This window comes from Onychostoma macrolepis, chromosome 08 (assembly GCF_012432095.1).
Source record: "Onychostoma macrolepis isolate SWU-2019 chromosome 08, ASM1243209v1, whole genome shotgun sequence".
In the NCBI taxonomy this organism is placed as follows: Eukaryota; Metazoa; Chordata; class Actinopteri; order Cypriniformes; family Cyprinidae; genus Onychostoma; species Onychostoma macrolepis.
In genome coordinates this window covers 1,726,887-1,753,306 of record NC_081162.1, presented here as the reverse complement: position 1 = coordinate 1,753,306, position 26,420 = coordinate 1,726,887, and the positions used below count along the sequence as shown (strand labels likewise).

At 38.6% G+C, this 26,420-nt stretch overlaps 1 protein-coding gene across 7 annotated transcripts in view; it reads right to left on the bottom strand.

Annotated features, from left to right (window-relative positions):
- The window catches only part of LOC131545775 (serine/threonine-protein kinase WNK2-like), a 79,358-nt gene that overhangs the window by 41,668 nt on the left and 11,270 nt on the right, over nucleotides 1–26,420 (bottom strand). For 6 of the 7 annotated variants that reach the window (XR_009272496.1, XR_009272495.1, XM_058784906.1 and 3 more), the window contains exons 3-12: nucleotides 20,696–20,868; nucleotides 19,264–19,484; nucleotides 17,913–18,070; nucleotides 15,142–15,230; nucleotides 12,612–12,831; nucleotides 9,861–10,104; nucleotides 7,991–8,097; nucleotides 3,918–4,523; nucleotides 2,690–2,794; nucleotides 1,226–1,666 (exon numbers count right to left, since the gene is read on the bottom strand). Coding sequence is in view for 5 of the 7 variants with exons in the window: in XM_058784906.1 (XP_058640889.1) it covers nucleotides 1,226–1,666; nucleotides 2,690–2,794; nucleotides 3,918–4,523; nucleotides 7,991–8,097; nucleotides 9,861–10,104; nucleotides 12,612–12,831; nucleotides 15,142–15,230; nucleotides 17,913–18,070; nucleotides 19,264–19,484; nucleotides 20,696–20,868 (2,364 nt within the window). In the remaining 2 variants the exon portion in view is untranslated. The remainder of the gene's footprint in view (nucleotides 1–1,225; nucleotides 1,667–2,689; nucleotides 2,795–3,917; nucleotides 4,524–7,990; nucleotides 8,098–9,860; nucleotides 10,105–12,611; nucleotides 12,832–15,141; nucleotides 15,231–17,912; nucleotides 18,071–19,263; nucleotides 19,485–20,695; nucleotides 20,869–26,420) is intronic. The other variant, XM_058784910.1, reaches the window with a different exon arrangement.

Here is a 26,420-nt window from a genome sequence, read left to right as displayed (position 1 = left end):
TGATACTATTTTCCTATTCTGATATTGGAAAGTTGCTTTGACACAATCTGTATTGTTAAAAGTGTTATATAAATAAAGGTAACTTGACTTGACTTGTACATAGAGAAAGAGGGTATCTTATAATGAAATATTATATTATATTATATTATATTACATTACATGATATATACATACAAATATTAATTTTTCTGTCTGTACAACTCTGTATTAATTGGATTGATTTTAATAACTTTAATGTACTTGAATTGTGCACCAAACACTAGAAATGTACAAGTATCGGATCGGGACTCGGTATCGGCAGATACTCAATATTCAGTGATTCAGATCGGATCGGGGGCACAAAAAAACCTGATCAGGACATCCCTACTGAAATAGTATGGGGGTAAATGATTCCTCTGAAAACCATTGTGATTGTGATTCAAGAGTAAGCATTCAATGGGCCCTATCATACAACCGGCGGAATGCGGCGCAAGGCGCGACGCAAGTGTATTTTGCTAGTTTCAGCCCGATACAGTAATCATTTTCACATCCTGCGCCAGGTTATTTAAATAGCAAATGCATTTGCGCCCATATGTGCGCTCATGGGTATGCTGGTCTGAAAACGAGGTGTGTTCAGGGCGCATTGTTGGTGCGTTGCTATTTTGAGGAATCTGAAATAGACTACGCCATTGACCAACTAAAACCTGGTCTAAAGTCAATGGCACAGTATTTATTTTGTTATTTAAAGAGCGTGTTAGTAACATGCGCCTATAGGCGGGTCCACAACGCGTGTACATATAAAAATGCCTACATGTTATAATGGATAGTCATTGCATGTATCAGGAATTAGGCTATCTATTTGCTCGCGCACAAGCAGCTCTGTTTCCTCTCTGGAGACACGTTCAGTCTTTGCGCTTGAAAATTCCGCCGTGTAAATAGCGAATCCGCCATGGTGTGAGCACAACAGGCTCTTAAAGGGAATAGGAGATGAGACTCTGAATGTTTTATTGCACGTTATGCCCAAAACACACCCATTACTCATTAAGAGGATAGGGACAACCCTTTTAGACAATGCGCCAGGCACGCCGACCATTTCTCCCGTCATTAAACTAGCAAAAGTGGATTCGGACACGCCCTAAGTGCACCTGCGCCTTGCGCTTTAGACCATGCGCTTAGATCGTTAAAATAGGGCCCAATGTGCCAGTATTTGTGCAAATTATCCCTTTAAGACACTGACATACCCTACCTGGGTGGGCAGAGCATGTTTAGTGGGAGGGACTCCGACACACATAGAGGCAGTGTTTGGAGAGGGGTGGAGACTTTGGTGCGCTGTGGGTGTGGCCTGACTGTGGGAATGTTGGGAGAGAGTGGCCATGGAGTTTATGGCAGGCTGCTGAGCAACAGAATAGGCCTGCTGGTACTGGTGAACTGTGGGAACTGGAGGCACGAACACTGGAGCAGCAAAGGGTGGAGCAGGACATTGTGTGGGTATAGGAGAGGTGGAGGACAGGTGGGGGTACTGGGTTAGTGCAGAGATCTCCATCTGTGAACATGACACTGGCGAGATGTCAGGGTGTGTGGGGGCGGGCAGATTGAGGGACGACTGCACAGAGGGAAAGCAGGCGGGGTGCGGGCCACATCCAGGAAGAGGGGTTCCGACTGACTGAGCTGAGTTAATGGAAGGAAACTGGAGGAGGAGACAAAAGTGCATTGTAGCATGGGAAGAATAACCACCATCAAGAATAGAAGAGCTAAACGCATGCTAAATTTGGCCGGTCAAAAGTGCTCATTTTGTACATTGGACTGTTTACACAAAACTACACAAATCACCAGGGATGCACGATATTAGATTTTTGGCCGATAGCCGATGCCGATATTTATTTTCCTTTGTTTTGAAACAACACCAAGTCTCTCCTGTGCGGAGATTATGAACAAATTATTTTTAATTTTGGTTTTAAATTTGGTACTTTCGCTAGAAGTAATAAACATTATTAAAGTTCTTTTTTTAATGAGAGTACATTGAAAGCCTTGAAAATAACTAATAAAATCGATCTCTGCTGTGTTTTTTTTTTCTCAGACAGATGCAGTTGAAACCTGATTTTATTTGTGGACTTATTTATTTGTTAATAAAGATTTTATTTGTGGATTTTAAATTAATAGATGGTCTAAAGCCAAAGAGCTGTAAAAAAAAAAGAAATATAAAAATCTTTTAGAGCACCTTGTATTTAAGTTTTCATAATCCATTTGAAAACAAAAATATATATTTGTGCATTTTATTACAAATAGGCCAACAGCACCCCTAAGTAAATAAAATGCCTTACCGGACGGGCATTAGGACCAGGGGGAGGCTGTCACTGCTGCTGCACGCGCTCTCGCACTGTTGACTCTCTAGCAAATGGACACGTCGTTCTGTACGTGCATTCTCAGATTAAACGCAGCGATCCAAATCAGTGAATCTAATCATCATTCAAGCAAAAATTCGCTTCAAGACTGACCACACTACTGACATGCTCTTATCACTTTCGCACCCTGAGCACATGTGAGCTACTTGTCTTATCAGCAAGGCATATCAGCATCTTTTTTCAAATCAGCCAATGCCGATATTTACATTTTTAGCCTTTATCAGCCATTTCCGATAATGTTCCGATAATATCGTGCATCTCTACAAATCACGCATCTGAGAAGCAGAGGAGCTGGCAGAAGGGTGTACCTGTGTGAGGTAAGCTGGAGGAGGAGGAACAGATTGTGTCAGCAGACTGGAGGTGGACTGTCCTCCTTGCTGCCAGCTGTCCATCAGCTGTGTCTGAATGGAGAGCTAATAGGATAGAAAGAGAGAAATACAAGTGTGCAAAGAGAAAACAAGATGACTCAAGAAAACTCAGAGGAGGTTTGCAGATGTAGGTCACTCTTGTCTGGTCACAGTCCTGCTCCTGGAGATTTACCTTCCTGCAAAGTTCAGCTCAAACCCTCAAAAAATACATCTGAAGAAGCTCATTAAGATCTTCAGTTAAACTTCATTACAGATATCTGTTGGAGCAGGATTGCAGGTGAATTCTGTAGGAAGGTAGATCTCCAGGAACAGGACTGGGCACCACTATGGCCAGTTACATAAACTTAGATGAAGTTTACAAGTTAGTCAGTCATCATTTTTTTTCTTTACAGCCTTCTGTAGACTGCACAATTTTAGCAATCCTAAAACACAAGATCATTGTAAATCACACTGTGCGACATGGATCTAATAAACTTGCGTACGCCATGTATTTAGACTGTGCGATGATGACATCATAGACTATTGACTCATAGGCTACGACGCAAGTTACTACCGAAGAATAAAAATGTCATCAGCATGCGCTAGTGGTAAACAAAAAGAGCATAACGAATCACACTTTGGCAATTGTAGTTTATATGTGTGCTGAAAAAGTGGAAGCGGTAAAAGAGGAAAGGAATGGGAGCTTGAGCTAAGCAGTTTTAAATTTTAGCTCCATGTCGCGTTGATTTCATGTTGCATTTTTATTGGCTGGTCAGTAAACGTGGGTCATAGCAGTAAACACTGTAGGCTATCTTTGGTCATGGGACCGTGACAATGGCTGTCTTTGAACCTCTCTCACTGTACGACACAGGACCACCAATTAGAAGCCACAATCATAGAAATCACGATTGTTTCATGATGCCAATCTTTCATCCGGACAGACGAAAAGGGTTCCTATTATGCATTTTTACATTTACATTACTTCTTTTAGTGTGTAATGTTGTGCATGAAAAAGATCTGCAAAGTTACAAAGCACAAAGTTCACTTCAATGGGAGTTATTAGTTAGGGAGCTAGTACATGTAGGTGGTATTGAGCGCCAGTTTTTAAACAGCTGGGAATTTCAAGTGGGTGCTAAGGGGAGGTCCATGTAAAAGTTGAGAAAAAAAAGATGACAACAAAAAAGCATACCTGTGGGACAGGTGCTGCAGGGCCTGTCTGGCTCAGCTGCGCAGGAGCAGTTTGCTGCATGTTTGAGAAGTCGCGGAGTTGACCATCTGTTGTGGCATTCGCAGTGAGTTGCTGCAAATGTTGTAACACAGGTGTTTGTCGAGCCTGTGCAGATGCTGGCGGGATATGCAGCACGCTGGAGGCTCCGCTCTGAAAATTTTGATCTGCAGGCAGCACTGCTTCTGTTTTAGATGGGAGATTGTGTGCAGCTGCAACTGCAGTGAGCTGTATGGGTGAAAATGTCTGTGCATTTGCTAGCTCTGCCCCGGGAGGATGGTAACTCGGACCCACAGCACTCTGGGGCACAGAGACTGGCTGATGAGACGCTGCAGTTTGGAGCACGTGGGCCCGTGCATTCAGCTCTGCAGTCTGACCTGTAGGAGCGAGCACCTGTGGATTCACGGTTTGTGGTGCGGTTGAGACGCCCTGCAGAAGCGCCAGCGGCACGGGAGCGGACAGATTCTGTCCGGCAGCCTGTGCGGGGGTCTCTGAGGAGACAGGAGGGAACGTCTGCACGTGTTGAGCAGCGGCGGGTGCAGCCTTGCTTTGGACTCTCAGAACAGAAGACTGCAGAAGAGGAAACAAATTAATGAGAACCACATACACTTCCATTCTTTAACACCAACTACAAGCCAGATTTACTGAACAGGGCAAATTTGCATTAGATCACAATCCCATAAAAGCACAGATGAGAATGGAAAGTTCTGCGGTTGATCTACTGACAATGCGCATCTCATCTACATAATGACCAACGCAACCTACCAAGAGCAGTGCAAACTAGGATAGGGTTGATGAGAAGTAGGTGCAGGTAATCTACTAACAACACAGGCACAAAATGGGTTAAGGCATGCTTTTTTGGCTGTAAACTAAAACCTGTAAACTGACTAGTGCAAACCTTACTACATGTTACATGCGGTGTCCCTCAGGGTTCAACTTTGGCACTGTTACTGTTTTCAATGTACGTGCTACCTATTGGTTCTATATTTAGGAGATATGGTGCTTCATATCCATAGACTGTATAAAAACATGGACGTAGTGTCCGTGACGTCACCCGTAGCTTTCTGAAGAGCATTTTTGAAGCTTAGATTGAAACCCAAAGTGGGCGGAGCCAGCCATCGCCATCTTGGCAGCGCGTCACTCCCGGATAATTGAAAATGGGCAAAGAGGCAGGATGTGGGTGGAGCTGGTTGCTGAAACCACACCTGCCTAGCTTAAAGGTGATGACAGCAGCGGCAATCCACCTGTCACTCAAGTGGCCATGCCTTTAATTATGCAGAACTTTAAGGCTTAATATAATTTAAATGGATGAGTTAGAAAAATAATTCACCCTTCACAGTTGTCATGAAATCAAAATTAGCTATAGACCAAAACCACTTTTTGTACCAGGCTGTAAAAAAAAAAAATTTTCTGCTGTAAAGTTGGGCATTTTTACATGGGGGGGGGGGTCTATGGTACTGACTCCCCTTTTGGAGCCAGCCTCTAGTGGCCAGTCATTGAATTGCAGTTTAAGTCACTTCCATGTTGGTTTCAAGAGAGAGACCAGAAGGTTGTTAAACAATCTCGCTCCTCAATACCTTTCAGAGCTGATTACTGAACACAACCCAGTCAGATCACTCAGATATTTGTATTCTTGTGCTTTCAATGTCCTGTGAATGTCTATTTTAATTTGGGTGATGGACTAACGCAATTTTGTACAGCACTTTGGTCAACCAAGATTGTTTTAAATGTGCTTTATAAATAAATTAAACTTGAAACTAACTAAATCACCTTGCATGAATGCTTTGCTCCCTTTGTGTCTGAAAGGGAAACACCTACAAATTCATATGCAATAAGGTCAGCCACAAATATAACTTTGTCCACGCTGTTTCATCACAAATTTTTCACCGCATGTCTTTAGTAGTTTTGTAAAGCCAAAAGAGGGTTTGTGTTGCCGGAAATTGTTGGTAAATCTGGCTCATTCCTTAGTATGTTGGATTGTTAAATAAAACCGCACACGTCAACAGCTGCTACAATGAGTAATAGCAAGCATGCAGATCACACACAACCAGGTTAAGTGAATGAAAACATAAATGATTCATAAAGAAGGTTAGCAGCATGACATCAGGCATATCGTAAACATGGTTAATGGTTAGGTTTCGGGGAGGGTTGGGATCTCCTCTGTAAGAGAACGGCCACACCTGCAGGACAGGTAAGTACGGTTACAGCCACCGAGAGGAAGCGCAAAGGAGAAGAACGCATCTGAGCATTTTAGACTAAGTCCAACAGGCACCTGGGAGCAACAGCAGAACCACTGCAAAGGCTGGAGAAAACCAGAGCTTTCCTCTAAAGCGGCAAGGCGACGTGTCCTCCACCTACCGCGTCAGCCAGAGAGCGCTCGCCAGCACAAAAACTGGCTCTGCGACGGACGTCAGTGCATCACGAGGCGGCTCCAGGGTGTGCCCCTCATCGCTGTGGCTGCGGGCAGGCCGGTACTGCCCTCTCTCGGGCTGATGTCTGTGGCCCGTGATGCTCTCCAGAGATTTGTTAAGCTGGGAAAGGTCAGAGGACTCACTGAAGGAGCCCCTGCGGACATCAGGGATGTGAGGAAGTGGAAATAAAGAATAGGGCGAATGTCTTCTATCTGCACATGTCCCAAGCAGGAATAAGGATAGGCAGGCCTGACACGGGGACGACGGCTGGTGAGGGGTGGGGTTTAAAGAAAGCCGACGCCCCTGCCTTGCCATCGAGACAGACTCCTCCCCCTTTGTCTCAGAGGACGGTGCCACTGATGTGTCGCTATAGCGGCGAGTCGTTACAGGTAAAGGAGCGAGCAGCAAATTTCCACAGCGAGAACTTCCCAATCCGTCTTCTGTCATCTCGGATTGGTCTCGTGGTATTTGAAAGGAGGCAGGACTTGAGGGTCGGAGCAGGAAACGGATGAACTCATTTACAGAAGAGCTTTCATGATGTGCACCCTGGAAGAAAAGCCACGTCTCTGAACTATTATCATTAAACGACAAACAAGGGTCTCTAGCACAGAGCTAATAACACACAACAAATAAAGGACACAACAAACTAGATGTGTACATTGTTTGAGGAATACTGAGTAATGTTTGAATGTGCTAAATTGTTTTGTGTGTGTACAGTACAGTATATATTCATTATAAAAATATCTATGATTGTTTAGGATTTTAATTTCCATGGCTTTTAAAGGTGTAGAAATCCCACTTTAAAACTCCCTCATATACCCAGGTTTTTAAAGACCATGAAAATCATGGTTCATAAATAAAAATGACAGTTCTTCAAAAGAGCTCAACAAGTCTCAATTATATTCAGTTTGTAGATATAGATGTTTTTTTTGTAATTGTAATTTTTTGTAATCATCTAGGTGAAAATTTCACATCTGATAGCTTCTAACAGTAATGGCACATCTCTCCTCAACAACCTAAATTAGGGGTGGGCGATACGATTAAGACACGATTAACCGGTAGAAATTTAGAATTTAGAAATTATTTAATTGCTGACTGATTACTTGCCTTCAGTGGGCTTGAGGTTTTTAGGCTTGTATTAGTTTTTTGTGATATTGACACTGGTGACAAGAATTATAAAATTTCTATGGTATCAAAAATTGTGATATGTTGTGTAAAAATGTTATATATTGTGATATATATCGTTATCGTGAAATAAAATTACTCATATCATGATATAATATTTTGGTCAAATTGTCCACCCCTAAGCTGTATGATTTGAGGCATTATTCATGTCTGGAGCACCACTAACAAAACAGACAACAGAGAGTGAAACGCAGACCGCGTTATCATGCATGCTACATAAGGAAAATAATGAAACCCCTATAGGCAAAGATGAAGTGGATGATGACAAGGTGAAAACACGGCCCAGTTACAGAGCTGCAAACATTGTGTCACTGTGATAAAATGATGGTCTACATTTAAAAGCTACGCAAGTACAAGCATGCATGTGTACGCACACTTCACACACTAGCAGGGCAATGTTTCTGACGTGCACCAGAGACAGTGATGGGGAGTGATACGGACCTCCTGGTTTGCCGGGGAGACAGATTCCTGTAAGGACTGGTATATGACACTGTGCAGACCACTGCTGTGGGAGTCCGAATACACAGTCGAACCGATGCCACTGTCAGCTAGAGAGACAGAGAGAGCACAAACACATACTAGGAATATTCTTGACCATTACGACAGAATCAGTGTCACTCATCCCTTAGTTTAAAACTTTTAAAACTAAGTTTGCAAGGCAGTCTGTGATTCATGTTTATATTTTAACAACAGTCTGATATTTGAATATTTTTATCCTTTTCATTGGTAGGTTTGAATAGTTAATTTTTTTCCCCACTGTTTCTTAAAGAAGTCTCTTCTGCTAAACAAGGCTGCATTTATTTGATGAAAAAGAGTAAAAACTGTGAAATATTATTACAATTTAACACAGCTGTTTTCGATGTGAATATGTGTTAAACTGTATTTGATTGCTTAGATCAAAGCTGAATTTTCAGCATCATTACTCCAGTCTTCAGTGTCACATGATCTTCAGAAATCATTCTAATATGCTGATTTGCTGCTCAATTATTATTGGTGCTCAATTATTAATAATGGTTCATATTTGAACAAATGCATTAGTGTACTTCTATAATTGAGCATCAATAAAGGATCAGCATTATTAAGCATTTAATTATAACATGTCTTATTTTCTTCGGTAACGTGAAAGATGCTCTCCAGACCCAGGTTTAAAAAGTACACTTCCATAATGTACTTTAAGTGCTCTATTTTCGCACACTAATTTTGTACTTAATATACTAAAAATGATACTTGTGTGCTACATTTTTTTTTTAAATACAGAGATAGTATGTTAAAAGCACATTTTAGTTCATATTTATGGTGTCCCAAAATAGTTCTGTGTTCAAACGCACACAATGGGCTAAAGCTTACCGCAAAGCCCCAACAAAAGTAATTACCATGAATGTGTCCGGGGGGAATAGTAAAGAGATATTTGAATTATTTACTAAAAAACTAGTGTTTTCTGAGTCTGATTCGCAAGGATGACGTTGCCGATCCTGACTCGCCATCTCCTCATTAGACGCGCCTTTCGAGAGAAGTGCATCTTTATGAATTATGATTGATTATAATGAAAGAGTTTTTGTTTTCGATTTGTTTCATTTCTTTAAATAGTCATTTAAAGCTTTCTATAGATATATTTGTCATGTCTGTGAGGCATGTATTCGCTGAGTTTCTGTTCATTTTTGTGAAGCGCTCCTGTTCAAGACCAAGACGGCAGAAAGCGCATCATGTTTGCTTTGTTGATATAGTGTTTGTTTTGTTATATAGTATTTGCTTCCACTCTCCGCACAAACTACTGGATACAGCGCACATTTATCTAGGTTTAACATTTAAACATTGTTATATGCTTGAACTGTTTTATATCTATAGATTTTATTTTAGGCAAGTCGTGATGATTTGAGAAGGCTAAATTGATCAAACATAGGCTATGATCAGCTCACTGTATGCCGCTGGCTGCTTGGTTGTTACTTAAAAAAAGTAAAAGTCATCCAGGTTGCTGCTGCACATTGGTGGTGGTTGAGGAGATTCCCCCTTTCTATGTAAAGCACTTTGAGTACCCAGAAAAGCGCTATATAAATGTAACGAATTAATTAATTATGATAAGCTGTCGGACACGGGCCGGGCTAGGGCCTGAGCGTCTCGGGCCAGGGCCGAGCTAGGGCCTAAATTTGAGGCCTGTACAGGGCTCTAGTACTAAAGACTTATTTGTAATATATTTAGTACAAAATTAGATGCGTGAGAATAGAGCACTTTAAGTACATTATGGAAGTGTACTTTTTTTTAACCTGGGAAGAACTATATTTAACCCCAAATGTTCACAAACAGGCACGCTTACATGTGGTGGATGTGGTCCTGGCACTGAGCGGACACACGTGGACATGCTGATCCACCTCCGGCTCTTCAGGCTCCAGCAGACCGGGCGGTTCACAGATGACCGGCACCGTCTCGCCCGGAGCAGCGCCGCCCTGCGAGGCCCTCGGCGCCGTCCTCTCCCTGCGCCACTTTATCAGAGCCACTCGGTCACGGAGAGACTTGCCCACTATCTTTGCGTCGCTCTCATGGAAGAAACCAGACTCAACCTGATGGAAGAATGAGAGGGGGCTGGTGTGAACACGTATTTTTAGAGCAGAGAGAAAGAAACGAGGGCTCTATTTTAGGAACAGAGGAACACAGATCACAGAATTAATGGAAAACTGTCTGTGGAGGAAAGCTTAAACTAGACACAATGCGCAAATACAGAATAGGGATGTGCATCTCCATAACTGAGGCCGATGCGACACGCATCTCGATGCATAGCCAACGATACGATACATTAAAGATACATATGAAGCAGCTACCGATGCAATACGATACGATTCACCCCAATACGATTAGATTTAACAATACGATTCAATGCAATATGATGCAATGGAAAAAAACATGAAAATATTGGTCACTCTCTAAATAATAAAAGTTTAGCACATCTACTACTAATTGTATTTAAATAAATAGTTTTTAATCGATTCAGCCAAATATGACTAATGAGACCAAGAACAATTGTTGTTGCTGTCTCTAATTTAGGAAAAAGGTAAATAAACCTATGTAGAAATATAAACATTATATTATATTATATTATATTAAATGACATTATATTATATTATATTATAATAGTATACAGTATATAAAATATTAAATTCAGGCAATTCTCACTGCACTACATTGTGTATTAAAATAAAATAATACAAAAAAAAAAAAACACTCTGCAGATCTTCTCACATTACAGAGAATTGTGGGGGAGATTTTCTAAATTGTCTAAATTAAAAAAAAGTGCCAACAATAATTTTGTGCTTTTGTGATATTTATCCATGAAGGGTTTTGTGTAGAATGGCAAAATGGAAAGATCAATATCTGTCTAGTGAATGAACCGGGTGAAACAAGGGAACCTGTAGACTGTTTGCAGCGATCAGTATAAATAGCAGCTGCCGACTCATTTTCCCTTTAGCAAACGTTCCCACACATTACAATGCTCAGATTACATAACATGTGATTACAGCAAAAGGATTTTCCAATCCGAACCGGGTCCAGGAGGTCACATACTGTACTTAAGTGCATGTTTGAATATATATAATGCGCTCAAGCGGCTCTGACTGCCTGTGTGTCCTGTACTAAAACCTCAAAACCGGTTTGTTAAGAACTGAAGCAGGTGATCCAGAGTTCCTGAGAAAGCCAGGGTGGTTTTCATGAAGTCTCAACAAGTGTGACTAAAAACACAGGACTCAAGTGCGGTTAAAGCAGCGGCCGAATGAAATGTGAAATGGAAGACTTCCTCACTGTCAGAGGTTACGAGAGGCGAATATAACGTCCACCTCTCTAACAGAATAATTCAATGTTGGCCAGAAGATTATTCCATTAAAGAGCTTTCAGCTGAGTTTCACAACAGAGACGGGAAATATCTGTAGATCAGTGTTCGTAGATAACATACCAGTGAAACAGGAAGACAACATCAGATTTCACGGGCCATGAAACACTGCTTGTTTTTGTGGTGTTCACATCCCACAGTTATAAAAGGTTATTTTTAAACTGAACCGTTCAGGCTCTAAATCCTGACTGAACGAGCCACATGTGAACCGGTTGTAACCGCTATTGTCCACACTTGCTACCTGTCAGATCTCGTCTCTGACAAATGCAATTAGCCTTTTTCACACTTCTGAGTTTCTGGCTTCTGTGTTGGCGCTTGCAGGGTCAAAGCTTTTCCGGTGACAACAGAGGCCGTACTTAACAAGAGTGGGTTCGAGAATCAAAGGTGGTTTTTTTACAAATGAGATATTATGAAAATGCTTGAACTGATGGTACTTTTCTCTACAAAGCGCAAACATTTCACGGTTAACTGTTTGGTCAGCTCGGGTCATCACAAATGTTTAATTCTAAATGGTGGCAATTATAATTCAGTTAGTTTTGCCGTTCTGTCCGTTTGGTGCAGGCTGTGCATTATGACTCTCCACATGTCTATATTATTATTATTAAAGTAATATTGTATTTGCTCTCCTTTGCATTATTAATGTGATGGCTTAAATGTACGTCATATAATGTGCCCTGGGAAATACATATTAAACAAGAGATGACTCATGATTCATGACTTTATTCCTGTTGTATCAGATTGCGTTGTTGTGTTGAGTTTAATATGCTTCAGCTGGACTCAGTTAGAATTGTTTAATGTATTCTAGGAAAAATGTGCATCCGGACATAAATGTTGTCATTTTGTGAGTTAATACGCTCAAATGTACTGGAGATCAAAGACTATATATGGAGAATAGAAACCGTGTGGCGCTATGTTGAGCGTCAAGTCAGCGGCCTGAGTGGCCATATAAGCTACAAACAAGTAAAATGTTATTTCTTCGTAAATTATATAACAACAACTTGGAAAACAGACAAAACAAAAAAGGTAAGAAGCATTATTTGAGAAAAGGGCACATTGATATAATAGGCGCAGACCTGTAACAGAACTAACTTTACCCTGCGCTGACGTAATTTCTGATTTTTGTGAAAATGGCTAATTATTTCTCTTTGCTCTTTACATCAGCGGCGGTCAGATAGCACAAACACGCACCATCTCCTGCGCCACGGCTTCAGGGATCTCCTTCTCCAGGTCGAAGCTGAACTCGATGGCTCCTCCGTCCCTGTACTTGCCCTTCAGCCGGCGAGGATCCTCCACCCACAGCTTCAGCGCGATGGACGTCTTCAGGCCGTCGTCCTCCTCCGCCAGCTCCACCCTCACGCCGGTGTCCTCCGCGAAGAACGCGTGATTGAGCAGGTCCTTGATGGAGTAACTGTGGGAAGAGCGTCGTAGGAGGGCACAAACTTCAAATAAATGGTGTTCTTCTTTAGCAATTGTGAGTCGTGCTGGCAGAATGAGTGTGAATGCGCGCGGGCTAATCTTGAGCTACAGGCAAAAAAAAAGTGAAAAATGTTGATTTTGGTCGAATTTGGGTTTTACGAAAATGAGTTAATTAAGCCCTCATCTACCAATCCCAATGCTCCCAGTGTGACCCTGGAGCACAGAAGCAGTCATAAGCAGCACAGCTATATTTGTAGCAATAGCCAAAAATACATTGTATGGGTCAAAATTATCCATTTTTCTTTCATGCCAAAAATCATTAGGATATTAAGATCATGTTCCATGAAGATATTTAGTAAATTTCCTACCGTAAATCTCAAAACTTAATTTCTCATTAGTAATATGCATTGCTAAGAACTTCATTTGGACAACTTTAAAGGAAATTTTCTCAATATTTAGATTTTTTTGCACCCTCAGATTCCAGATTTTCAAATAGTTGTATCTCAGACAAATATTGTCCGATCATAACAAACCATGCATCAATGGAAAGATTATTTATTCAGCTTTCAGATTTACCCTTATGACTGGTTTTGTGCTCCAGGGTCACAAACAGTAATCTTTATATGTAGGTTTTCTGAGAGGAGTACCTTTTCTTCGCTCGCTTCATCCAAAGGCGCTTCTGGCAGCGCGAATTACACAGAATTACAGTATTTAAGTTTTCACACAAACATAATCTGTTATGTCTTAAGTGAACGTTTGGGGAACTGTTGGGGAAAAACATCAGATGTGTAAAATTATATTATATACGTGCATTACTGTAGGACTTAATATATAGGCCATCTGTCTCATTAATGTTAAGCTAGCAATAAAAAGAAAAGAGGGAATCACTCGCTGCAGTTGATTGAACTGCTTTTGTAGTTTTAATTAAATTTGTTTGTAATGAACAGACTACGGGAATTTTCACATTTGATTATTTGTTTTTCTTACTTGAATGCTTTTGTTTAGATGTAAAATGGAAAAGGTAATGCATTCTTTCTTTCTTTCTTATATTTGTTCTACTGCTTTTTTGCATATGTTCTTATTTATAATAACAAAGATAAGATAAAAATAGCTATATTGCAATTATTAATTTAAGAAAAGAAGTGGAGGAAAAGTTGCTAGCTGATTTTGCTTTGGAACCTTCAGAAATCTTCAACTCGATTTTTCTGACTCGAGAGTTTGCTGACTCTGTCGACTTCAAACGCGTATAGATCAGTCATTCTGCGTCTGTTTGAAGGTCTTTTAATGGAGAATGTGAATTTAAAAATGACATTTTTGGAAGATGTGCTCATTGTGACTCATTTTGCCAGCACAGGTCACAAATGCTCACAGGCACGTAGCCTTCAGGAAATGCAGAACAACCTCAAACTACTGTGCTTTATATATATACTGTATTTAGCTTCTGTTTGCAATTTGAAACCCTATTAACAGCATTTGGGATGTGTGCGATTACGATTTAAATCTTTTAAATCCCTTTCAAACACTTGTGTGATTTATTTTCCAGAAGTAAACATGGAATGATCACATGTGAAATATAAATGCACAGAATTACAACAGGCAGAATGAGTAATAGAGTTACAGATTCATTTAGCAGTCACCAGCTGCGACGAGCTACTTTGGGAATAAATCTTCTGTATTTATAGACAAACTTTATCCCATAAAATAAGTGCTTATTTTTTCTTACGGTAAGTTTGGTGCATGAATGCAGTCAACACTTTAATGTAGCAAAATCATTATCATGATCTGTATCTGATTCAATGGCAAAATTATTTGTATCTGCATTCAAGTTGTTTATCTAGAATCCAGTTCTGTCGCCCAGATCACCTGAGATCCAGCCAGAACAAGGACTGACTGTGTGAATTCATTATTTACCAACACAACTCTACTCCTCCAAACAATACCTTCTCTGGCCAAACTCTAAAGCAGAATCACATGTATGCATGTGCAGAGAAGACAAACCCACGATGCACTGCCATCGATATGAATTTTAAATGCACTTCATTCAATAACAGAAAGCATCAGTATTTAAACATTATAAGCACTTCAGTGTGTGTGTGTGTGTGTGTGCTGTGTATTTTCATTCTTAAGAGTACTGCTTTCTTCATGTTGAACAACAGCTACTGAGCTGAAATCAATCCTCAGCATATTTCACATGAAGAACTTCATGTATCATGTGGAGATGTTGTCTCTGTAGACTGTACTCATGAGGCTGAGCTTGAGTCTGTAGTTACTGTACTGTTCTGGGCTGTCTGTCAGTACTCACCGCTCCTCCTTATTCTGACAAATACACTCGCCGATGATCTCTTTGACCTCAGGATCCATCACTTTATTATAACTGGCAGGCTTCACCCCCTGAGAGAGAGAGAGAGAGATGTTAAGCAGCAGTAACTGTAGAGGACCAGCACATTTTGGTCATTTGCATCTATTAGTGAATAACAGACTAAAAACTGATGTGGTTATTCACTGGTAATCTTTCTCTGCAGTGAGCTGAACTCTGCTTCAAAAATCAGACTAAATGTGTTCACAAATCAGTTTACAATTTACTGACTTGATGACTTCTCATGTTAAGACTTCACTGATTTTCACACAACTTCAGAATGCAATGCACAAGTTTTTAATTTTTTGGGGTTTTTGGTCATTATTACATATCATGGTACGGAAAATATTCTTTTGTGCTCTGCAGGAAAACAGAAACTAGTAAATGACTGATTTTTTTTATTTTTCGGTGAGCCTGTATAATCGTCAATGTCAAAAGCAAAACAGGAAATTGAAATATCTTGATTTTGGGGTGAAATTTAACCTGGATACGTCCTTGAGAAAGAGAACATCTCATCTGAACAATAAAACAGTGACTTTGCTCCATCTCTTGCTCTTTCTTGAGATACTTCATTGATCATTGATATTACTCGCTCTTCTCATTCAGTAAAGATGAACTAAATCACGGCGATGTTCATCTGAATTCCATGAAGCATATTCATATGCATTATTTGCTTTAGTCAGCAGCGTGAGTGCAGCGTTGAAACCCCTTCAGAGAGAATATAGAGAAGCCCTGACCATCAAACACACATGAATGATCTTCACTCAGAGAGAAACAGAGACAGAGATCGGGTTAGTTACTCAAATCAATACCCATCTACACACACACGCACCATTTCATTAGGCCTGGCTCTAAAGCTATAAAGCCAACACTTTTAATACTTCAAGATAAATAAAACACAGAATATAGAAATAAGTTAATGACTGACTGTCTGAAAAGTCTAGATCAATGATTCTCAAGCAGATGGCCACAAGACTACATGCATTAAAATGAAACAAATCAAGCTTAACAATAAAAAAAGAACAGAAAGAACAAAGATATTTACTTATTTCACCCCCAAGAATTTGTTCAGTGTCAAACATTTGTGATACTACAATTTAATTATTTTTATGTTTATTGCTTTAATTATTTTTTACATATTTAATTACGTATTTTAATCTACAGGCACTAAAAAGTGTCTTTGAATATTGTTGTGGAACCACTGCTAAAGACCAATTCAGTGTTTGCAAGCAGTGATGAGGGTTTTTTGTGGGCAGCGCTGTGTGGTGGCAGAAAAAAAAGAGACAGTTTTCAAGTATCGGTCTATGGGAGTAAAAGAATGAGAAAGGTACATTTGAGTTTATATTTCAAAATTCTGACTTTATTCTAGCAATTCCAAGAATATCTCTCACAATTCTGATAAGAAAAAACAACTCATCATTCTCTCTTTTCCCCTCGGCTCAGAATCATGACTTCTGGCTTTTTTTCGAGTTGTAAAGTCCGAACTAGGAGATATAAACTTGCATTTGCGAGAAAAAAAAAAGTCAGAATTGTGAGATAAAATGGGTAAATGTTATGTAAAATATTAATAGCAATAGGTTTAAATAGTATTTCGTGCTGTAACTGTAGGGCTAATACAACACGTCCCCTATGAACAGCATATATGAATATTATGACAAAGACCTATAGTTTAAATCAAGTTTATGCTTTAAAAGTAGAGTAATCATAGCAGTTTTCATCTGTTTGTCCATTTAAACGACTGCATTTAGCTTCAAATCACGTAATTGATGACAGTATTCTATAAAAATGATTTGCATTCCGATTCTGGCATCCAAAGGCACAAAAATATTAAAAAGAAATGTCTTATTCCATAAGTTTCCCTCCACTTGTTACCAGTGTTTTTCTGCCACCACTGCAGGTGACGTAACTGTGACGTCTACATCGAATTGGTCTGTATCTGAAATACATATACACCTAAATATTCTTCTAAATACACCTCCCTTGTCATTTAGAAGAACAGTACATCCAAACATTTGCTGAAAATGTCCTTTTGGACTTATTGGATTATTGAGATGTTTTTATCAGCTGTTTGGTCTCTGACGGCACCCATTCACTGATGCCAATAACACAGATGTCTCTATAAGAACAAGCGTGTCTTGATGGATTTGCCTCAGCGTTTGTCTTCTCCAGATGTTAACTGATGGACTGGAGTGCTGTGGATTATTGTGATGTTTTCATCTGCTCTCATTCTGACGGCACCCATTCACTGCAGAGCATCCATTGCTGAGACACTGATGCAGAGACACATTCGAAGAGACATACTCATCTACATCTCGGATGAACTGAGGGTGAGCACGCTTTCAGCACAATTGCATTTTTAGACAAACCATTTCTTTATTATTAAAGAAAGAGAATATTAAACAAAAAAGTTGATCATGATTTTACTCGTGGTGAAGTGATGTGATGGTGTAATGTGTGCGTTTCCTATCAGACTGAAGTCAGAGCTGAATGCGAGTCTTTTCCATGCAAAAAGTCATGTTTGCGGAGAGATTCCAATTCAGAGAATAATATGCTGACTTTTTATGCTTTGAATTTCCTTGTTTGCTTTATGAACATGTAGAAACACGCTGAGGCTGATTTTAGCAGCATGAGTCTCAAAGATCAAATCAATCACAGCAGTCTTCCTGAAACGAGACGATCACTGCAGTAAGAAAGGGCTCAAGTGCAGTGTGACTTACGCTGGTGACTTTGCGATAGATCTGAGCGGCGTTCTGGCACTCTGAATATGGGTATTCAGACGTGGCCATCTCCAGCATGCACATGCCGAACGCGTAGACGTCCACGGACTCATCGTAGTGCTCCTCGTACATCTCTGGGGCCATGAACTCCGGCGTCCCTGAGGATACGATCACACCAACTAATGACAGCACGCAAAGATGCTCTGACCCACAGACAAACACACACTCTGCTTTAATGAGGCTCAATTTAGCTGCATCTCACTTCTGTAATTAAACGAACGACAAAATGTTGAAGGCGGTCTTGGAATCTAAGGATGTTTTTTGCATCTGCACTGATTCTGGGGGAAATCTAAAATGAGCTACACACTCATTGGTATCTGAAAGCAAAGTCAAATGAACCACAATAATTAATAAAGGAACACTGTACATGACCAGTCAAAACTTTTCAACAGTAAGATTTTTAATGTTTTTTAAAGAAGTCTCTTCTGCTCACCAAGCCTGCATTTATTTGATCCAAAGTACAGCAAAAACTAGTAAAATTCTGAAATATTTTTACTATTTAATATAACCGTTTTCTATGTGAATATGTGTTAAACTGTAATTTATTTCTGTGATGCGCAGCTGTATTTTCAGCATCATTACTCCAGTCTTCAGTGTCACATGATCTTCAGAAATCATAATAATTTGCTGCTTGAGAAACATTTATTATTATTATTATGTTGAAAACAGGTAAATAGATTTTTTCAGGTTTCTTTGATGAATAGAAAGTTCAGAAGAACTGCATTTATCTGAAATAGACATCTTTTGTAACATTATAAATGTATTTATCGTCACTTCTGATCAATTTAAAGCATACTTGCTAAATAAAAGTATTAATTTCTATAATTTCTTTCCACAAAAAAAAAAAAGCTGATATAGTGAATGGTGTAGTGTATAATGTAACGAAAGCTTTTTATTTCAGATAAATGCTGATTTTTGGATCTTTCTATTCATCAAAGAATCCTGAAAACATTTTTACTCAACTGTTCTCAACATTGATAATAATAATAAATGTTTCTCGAGCAGCAAATCAGCATTTCTGAAGATCATGTGACACTGAAGACTGGAGTAATGATGCTGAAAATACAGCTGCGCATCACAGAAATAAATTACAGTTTAACACATATTCACATAGAAAACGGTTATATTAAATAGTAAAAAATATTTCACAATATTACTGCTTTTGCTGTATTTTGGATCAAATGCAGGCTTGGTGAGCAGAAGAGACTTCTTTAAAAAAAACATAAAAAATCTTACTGTTCAAAAGCGTTTGACTGGTAGTGTGTATTAATATGAATGAGTGCTGTCTCACCGATCACACTCTTGGCGAAGGAGGCTCTCTTGAGCGTGGCCAGACCCAGGTCTCCGATCTTCACGCTGCCCGTGGGCCCCGTGATGAAGATGTTGTCACACTTCAGGTCCCGGTGGATGATGGGAGGAGTGCGTGTGTGAAGGAAGTGCAGGCCTTTGAGGATCTGACGACACCAGCTGCGCAACACTTTGGGTTTCATCACCTTGAAGCGCTTCAGATACCTGGAGAAAACAAAAAAACATTAGCTTTACTTGTATTTTGCATTAACGTCAACTGCAACAATGGCGACTCAAGAGCTCTCTCAAGGAAAAGAGCACCATAAAAGAAGCATGAAATTACCATAACAGTAGTCAGTACGGTTCATACACTAGCCTACATCACACTTCATCTGAAGACATGTGATATTCTCCAGTAAACTCTCTTTCTCCATCATGCATTTTGAAACTGTTTTCTTGTATGATGAATTCATGCATTCAGACTCATCCCAATGCCTCTAAACAACTACAGAATGGTCACATGACTTGAGAAGACTTAAAATATAGCATTTCATAAAAACTACAGACCCACTTTATATGAAGTGTCTTTATCTAAACTGCAGGTCATTCCTCAAATGTGTCCCTGCAGCACAGAAGCAGTCATAAGCAGCTCAGCTATATTTGTAGCAAGAGCCAACAATACATTGTATGAGTCAAAATTATACATTTTTCTTTAATGCCAAAAATCATTAGGATATTAAGATCATGTTCCATGAAGATATTTTGTAAATTTCCTACCGTAAATATATAAAAACTTCATTTTTGATTAGTAATATGCATTGCTAAGAACTTCATTTGGACAACTTTAAAGGTGATTTTCTCAATATTTTGATTTTTTTGCCGATCATAACACACCATACATCAATGGAAAGCTTGTTTACTCAATTTAAAAAACTTGACCCTGACTGGTTTTGTGGTCCAGGGTCACATATGTGGTGCCTTTTGTGTAGCAGCAGAGATCCTGATCTTACTGCCCTGAAATGTCTTTATCATGAACATCATCTGAATTTTTAACATACTGTTAAAAGTTGATTAGAAAAAGTAAACCTTTTACAACATTTTAAACCAATTTGATAGTGATGATTTCTTTTTTCCATGTTTTCACACTGTAGAGTATATAAGTAATAATTCTCTCTAAATACAGATTTCATTAATTATTATTACAATAAAGGTATTTAACGTGTCCTTCGAGTTGTTGCCACTCTGTTATTCTGACTACTGTCCCTTTAAATGTTTTGCCCGAGCGTTATTATTATGTTTTACATCATGATTACATAAAAAGGCCAAAAGGCACCACACTCCTTCCCTGCCACACAGGACTACAGCTCAGACTGAGACTCTAATGACATCAAGCGTGGTCCGTGTCCGTCTGAGACGTTCAGCAGAGCGCTCCTCACGTTTTGAGCGTGCCTGACGTCATGAGCTCTGTGACCAGCACGATGCACTTCTTCCCCTTCAGCGGAGACTCCCAGAAATCATAGAAGCGCACGATGTTTGGATGCTGGAGACCCTTCAACATCTCAGCCTCCTCTTTAAAGCGCTGCCTCTCCACCTTCGTCAGCTTGCGGTCCTGAAACACACGACACAACCAATTAAATCAATTCATCTGACACCCTGAGAAATCAGACCCAGATACATAAACTCAAATCAAAGCACTGGAAAATCCTTTCTTCGGGATCACTATAAGCTTGATAGTAATCACAGCGAATAAATCCGCTCGGTGAGGAACAGACAGAAAGATCTCATGAGAAATTGAATTCAGAAATATCTTCTATATTGAGTCTCTCTCATCTTCAAGCGAAACAGAGATATACCTCCACCATCCTGCAGTGAGATGTGTGACCCTGCAGCAGTCATAAGCAGCACATGTATATTTGTAGCAATACATTGTATGGGTCAAAATTATACATTTTTCTTTTATGCCAAAAATCATTAGGATATTAAGTAAAGATCATGTTCCATGAAGATATTTTGTAAGTTTCCTACCGTAAATATATCAAAACTTAATTTTTGACTAGTAATATGCATTGCTAAGAACTTCATTTGAACAACTTTAAAGGTGATTTTCTCAATATTTAGATTTTTTTGCACCCTCAGATTCCAGATTTTCAAATAGTTGTATCTCAGACAAATATTGTCCGATCATAACAAACCATACATCAATGGAAAGCTTGTTTATTCAAATGATGTATACATCTCAATTTCGAAAAACTGACACTTAAGACTGGTTTTGTGGTCCACGGTCACAAATGTGTCTCATCACAGAAGTCAAATATGTTGTGAACACTGTTAATGTTGACTTCAAACCAGAGTATATCTGAAAGCATAAGTGTCATTTATAGGCCTGATAAATGTGCACAAGGAAATATACATGTGCATACGCTGCAAAAAAAATGCTTTTCTTACTGAGATTTTTTTTAAAATCAAAAATAATTTTCTGTTTGAAATAAGATTATTTGTTTTTTAGATATTTTGGCTAAGTAAGAAAAGCCTTTTTTGCAGTGTAGTGAAGGGCTTTTGCAGCTCCAGCAGTCTCATGCATTATGCAGCGGTTGCTTCAGTGTCTTTCCCTGCATGCTCCACCTCTGCTCCATCTGCATCACCTCATGCTCACAGTGCAGCTCTGACAATTCATCTTTCAAACATCTAAAGATAAATCACACAAAGCACACTTCCAGATAAACGATTGGAATTAATGTTGATGAAAAAGTCTGTTCACCAAGGATGCATTTATTTGATCAAAAATACAGCAACAGTGAAATATTATTAGAATTTTAAATTGCTGGAACTACTTTATCTCAAGTGTTTTTAACAACATTGTATTTACATTAAATGCACTTATTTTTTACATTGTATTTTTTATTTAAAAATACATTAATACCTAATATAAAGTGTGACCATGCTGCTTTCTATGTCAGAATATTGTAAAATGATTGTTGTGATCAAAGCTGAATTTTCAGCGTCATTACTCCAGTCTTCAGCGTCACATGATCCTTACATTTTAAAACAGAAACCAGTTCTTTCAAATTTTAAATCCTTCTCAATATTACTGTATTTTGGGTGAGCATTATACACAACATATGATTCAGGGCTAGGGGTTTGTGGGTTTGCAAGTTTTACCCACTGCTTCTCTCATACTCTACAAACACATCAATGCTGCTGACAAACACAGTTCAAAGATTATGCTGTTTATTCAGGAAGCTTTATTTATTTAATTTCATTTTATGATTATACTTTTAAAATGGGTGTAGGAGCACAAATAAAAGCATCAACTAAACCCCACAGTCCCACATCCAGCTGTTCCTCAGCCGAGTGATTCAGTGTTTCAGACAGACAGCTCTAAATATGGGCTGTTAAACTCACAGGAATTAATCAATACGCTTCTGTTCCAGCCCTGCACAGCTCTATTAGCACACACACAGACCCTGAAGACCTTTATTGATAGAGCTATAATATGCACAGACATACTCACAGTTGAGCACACAGAGGAAATCTGCACATGTCTCCATTCCCCAAACGTTACGTCACAAAAACTGCTGTGAGAAACACGGCTGCGCGAGTGTGTGTTCACACTTCATGAATAAATAACTGCACTCACACACACAGTGAGATGGCCTTTGTTTAGTCAGAACCGACAGAAGGACACTCAACTGTAGATTACAGCAAAAACTATGAGAGGCCGTGCCTTACGCTGATTTTACCACACTTACGGAGTCTATTAGAAAACAATAAATGGTTACATTTATAAAAGCAGATTAAACAATAGTACTCTGCCCAGTGCATTGATCAAACCTGAATGCACAATAAAGACCTCATGAAACAGCTTGACAAGCAGTTTCCTTTCTTATCATCTCCAAACAGGAAGTGCTGAACTGGGACGCTCTGAAGGGCTGTTTAATTTATACACTAAGCTGAATAGGCTTTAGATGGTCACCATGACCTGCTGCTGATTTGTCAGTGGCAGATGCTCTTAAAGGGGCAGTTCACCACCAAACCTGACTTTCTTTTTTTTCTGTGGAACACTAAAGATCATATTTTTCCCAGAGAAGACTTTGACGTCAGCATGAAATGAATATTCACCCTATGCATTTTTTAAATGCATGATATTGATCATATTTCAACCGTGCATGTTTCATTTTAAATTACTAAATGGTAATGTAAATACTAATGTACAAACCGTGTTTCACACAAATACAGAACACTAAAATAATGCAATAAATATTAATTTAACAACATAAAACCCTAACGTATATAAATGTTAAAACAGAGGAAGTAGTTATTTAAATGAAAAACCAAATGTGAGCTGTGGGATTTACAGATGTCACGACTTGCTCTTTTACCTAAAATGTAATTATTATAATTTTCTATAATTTATCTATTACTGCTTTTCACCGTATAAAATATGGAAACTTACTGTTAAACAATTAACAGGATTTTGCTGTAACAAGTTTAGACTTTTATCATTAAAAGGGCTTTCATTTTTACAGTGTGCACCACAGGCCAATTTCATAGGGTCTTTAAAAATGAATTCACGTGTTAGGAAGGTTACTTTGGAAATGTAATCCATTACAGATTACAAGTTACCCTACTTAAAATGTAATTAGTGTAACTATTTCAATTACTTTGTTAAAGTAATGTAACGGATTACATCTGATTACTTTTTGATTACATTTCTACATTTAAATTCAGCAGACACTTTTATCCAAAGCAACTTACAAATAAGGACAATAGAAGAAATCAAACCAACTTCCAAAATCCTTCATCTCTTGAACTCTATGAAGATTATAATAATTTAATTTTAAAGCACAGTCACCACAAAATCAGACTTAAGCACCTCTTTTTACTTTGAGATCGTCCTAAGGTTAAATACTGATTTAAAATCATAACAAGAAATAGTAAATATTAATACAAGTAGTATTCAGATGTAACCCCCTTTGTAATCGTTAACATTTTCATAAGTAACTGTAATTTAATTACACATTTTTCTCAGTAACTGTAACAGATTACAGTTACATTTATTTTGTAACGCTGTTACATGTAACTAGTTACTCCCCCAAAACTGAGTTTAGATAATGCATTGTGCAAATGCTGCCGAGTCTGAAGCATCTTTCAGTCAATGTCATGAACTCGGTGGCTTTCAGTGCACTACTGACCTCAGCGCTTTACTCCGGCCCTGAATGGAGGCGTTTTGATTGTACCGAGTCTGACCGCAGTCCTGACTGACCCACTGACCCGATTCCACACATCAGAACAATCAGCCCAGTGAACGCTGAGGTCAGAGGTCAACAGCACGACCCTGAGCTCCACAAGAGTCTCTATGACACACGCTGACGCTGGAGTTTCACTGCAACTAGACACTTCCAGAGATATGATGCATCTGTCTGTCTGAAGAACCGGACAGTAATGAGCTTCTGTTATCAGATTCTGAAGAGTCTGTCTATCATATGAATTTCATCAGCTTTGTATTTTAGTGAGCAGCTTTTTGACAGAACGATGATGATGTCAAATCTGCTCCAGGGCCTATTTTAAACACTCCCTGTCATTGTAAATATCCAAACACTATCTAAAAATCAACACTAATTGGGAAAGTTAATCAGCATGCACAAATAATAGATCTCCAATTAAAGCAATAAGCCCCAAGAAGCCGTGGTTTACAGTGAATTTATAACAAAAACAGAAAAATTGGATATCGGTTGACTTGGTAAATCGCACTGAATTTAAAACCACCAGTCTTACGATTTTTAGCCAAAACATTCAGAAGTTCTATGCAAATATAGCCATTTTTTCATTCCTTCTTACCACTAGGTGGCGCTGTGCTGAAACTGTGCAGGTACCCTCAGGTTGTGGTTATCATAACATGCACCAAATTTGGTTTTAATATGCTAAAGTGTTGCGGGGATATAGCCTGATGTCCATTTTGCTGTTAAATTCGTTCATGCATTATTTCAACAGTTTGACTAATTAGCATGAACTCCATGTTATTTTGTCAGCACGGCTTGAAGATGACGTGATTCAATTTTGTGAAAAGCAGGATAAACAGCCTATAAGATAAAAAAAAAAAAAGTATGTTTTTCAGAAATTAAAAATCGCAAAAATTATTTTCCTTGATTGGCCTGTATTTATGTATTTACCACTGCTAGGAAAAGCTCCCATACGGCACATTCTAAAATGCTTAATGTGGAAAATGCTTAATGTGGCTTCATGCATTAAAACTGCATTAAAACACAATATTAATAAATCATATAATGTATAGACAAGCAGATGAGTCCAGAATAAGAACGCAACGTGTATAATAGGGATGGGTGATACCTCTTATTTTATTTTCGATCCGATACCAATATTTTCAAGCCCAGTATCATCGATACCGATACCTCTAAACTAAACCGATCTTTTAAATTATTAAAAGAATATAATCAGTAATTATACTCACTTTATATTAGATTTTAAAGCCATGATTTGTTTTTTGTTTTTTTTACATTTCATAGGCCTTTTTTTGATTACACTGTCAGAAATAAAATATACTAAAATTGTATTTTAGCTGTTTACTGGGGCAGTAATCTCAAAGGTGCACCTATACCTCTAAAAGGGAGCATATTAGTACCATACAAGTATGCATGCTTTAAGCTATAGATAAGGTGTACCTTTGAGGGTACCTCAAGAAAAATAAACATGGTGTTACATAAGTACTAAAATGTATTATTATTATTATTATTATTACCATGGTAAATTTGTGGTTACTGCAGTTTTACTACAAATACTGTGGTAAACTGTGGTTACTGTAATAAAACCATGGTTAATTTTTGTAAAAGGTTGCCTGGCTGTTCTACCCCTAAAGGTGAAACTTTAGCAGTAAAAACAGCAACATTGTGAAATATAATTAAAAATAACTACTTTCTATTTTAATATATTTTAAAATATAGTTTAAAATGCATCTGTGACCAAAGCTGATTTTTTTAGCATCATTACTCCAGTCACATGATCCTTCACAAATCATTCTAATATTATTTGCTGAAACATTTCTGATTATTGCTGCTTCATATTTGTGTGGAAACCGTGATGCATTTTTCAGAATTAAGTTTACATACAGTATAACGATGATATGCAGTAATGTAATAACGTGGC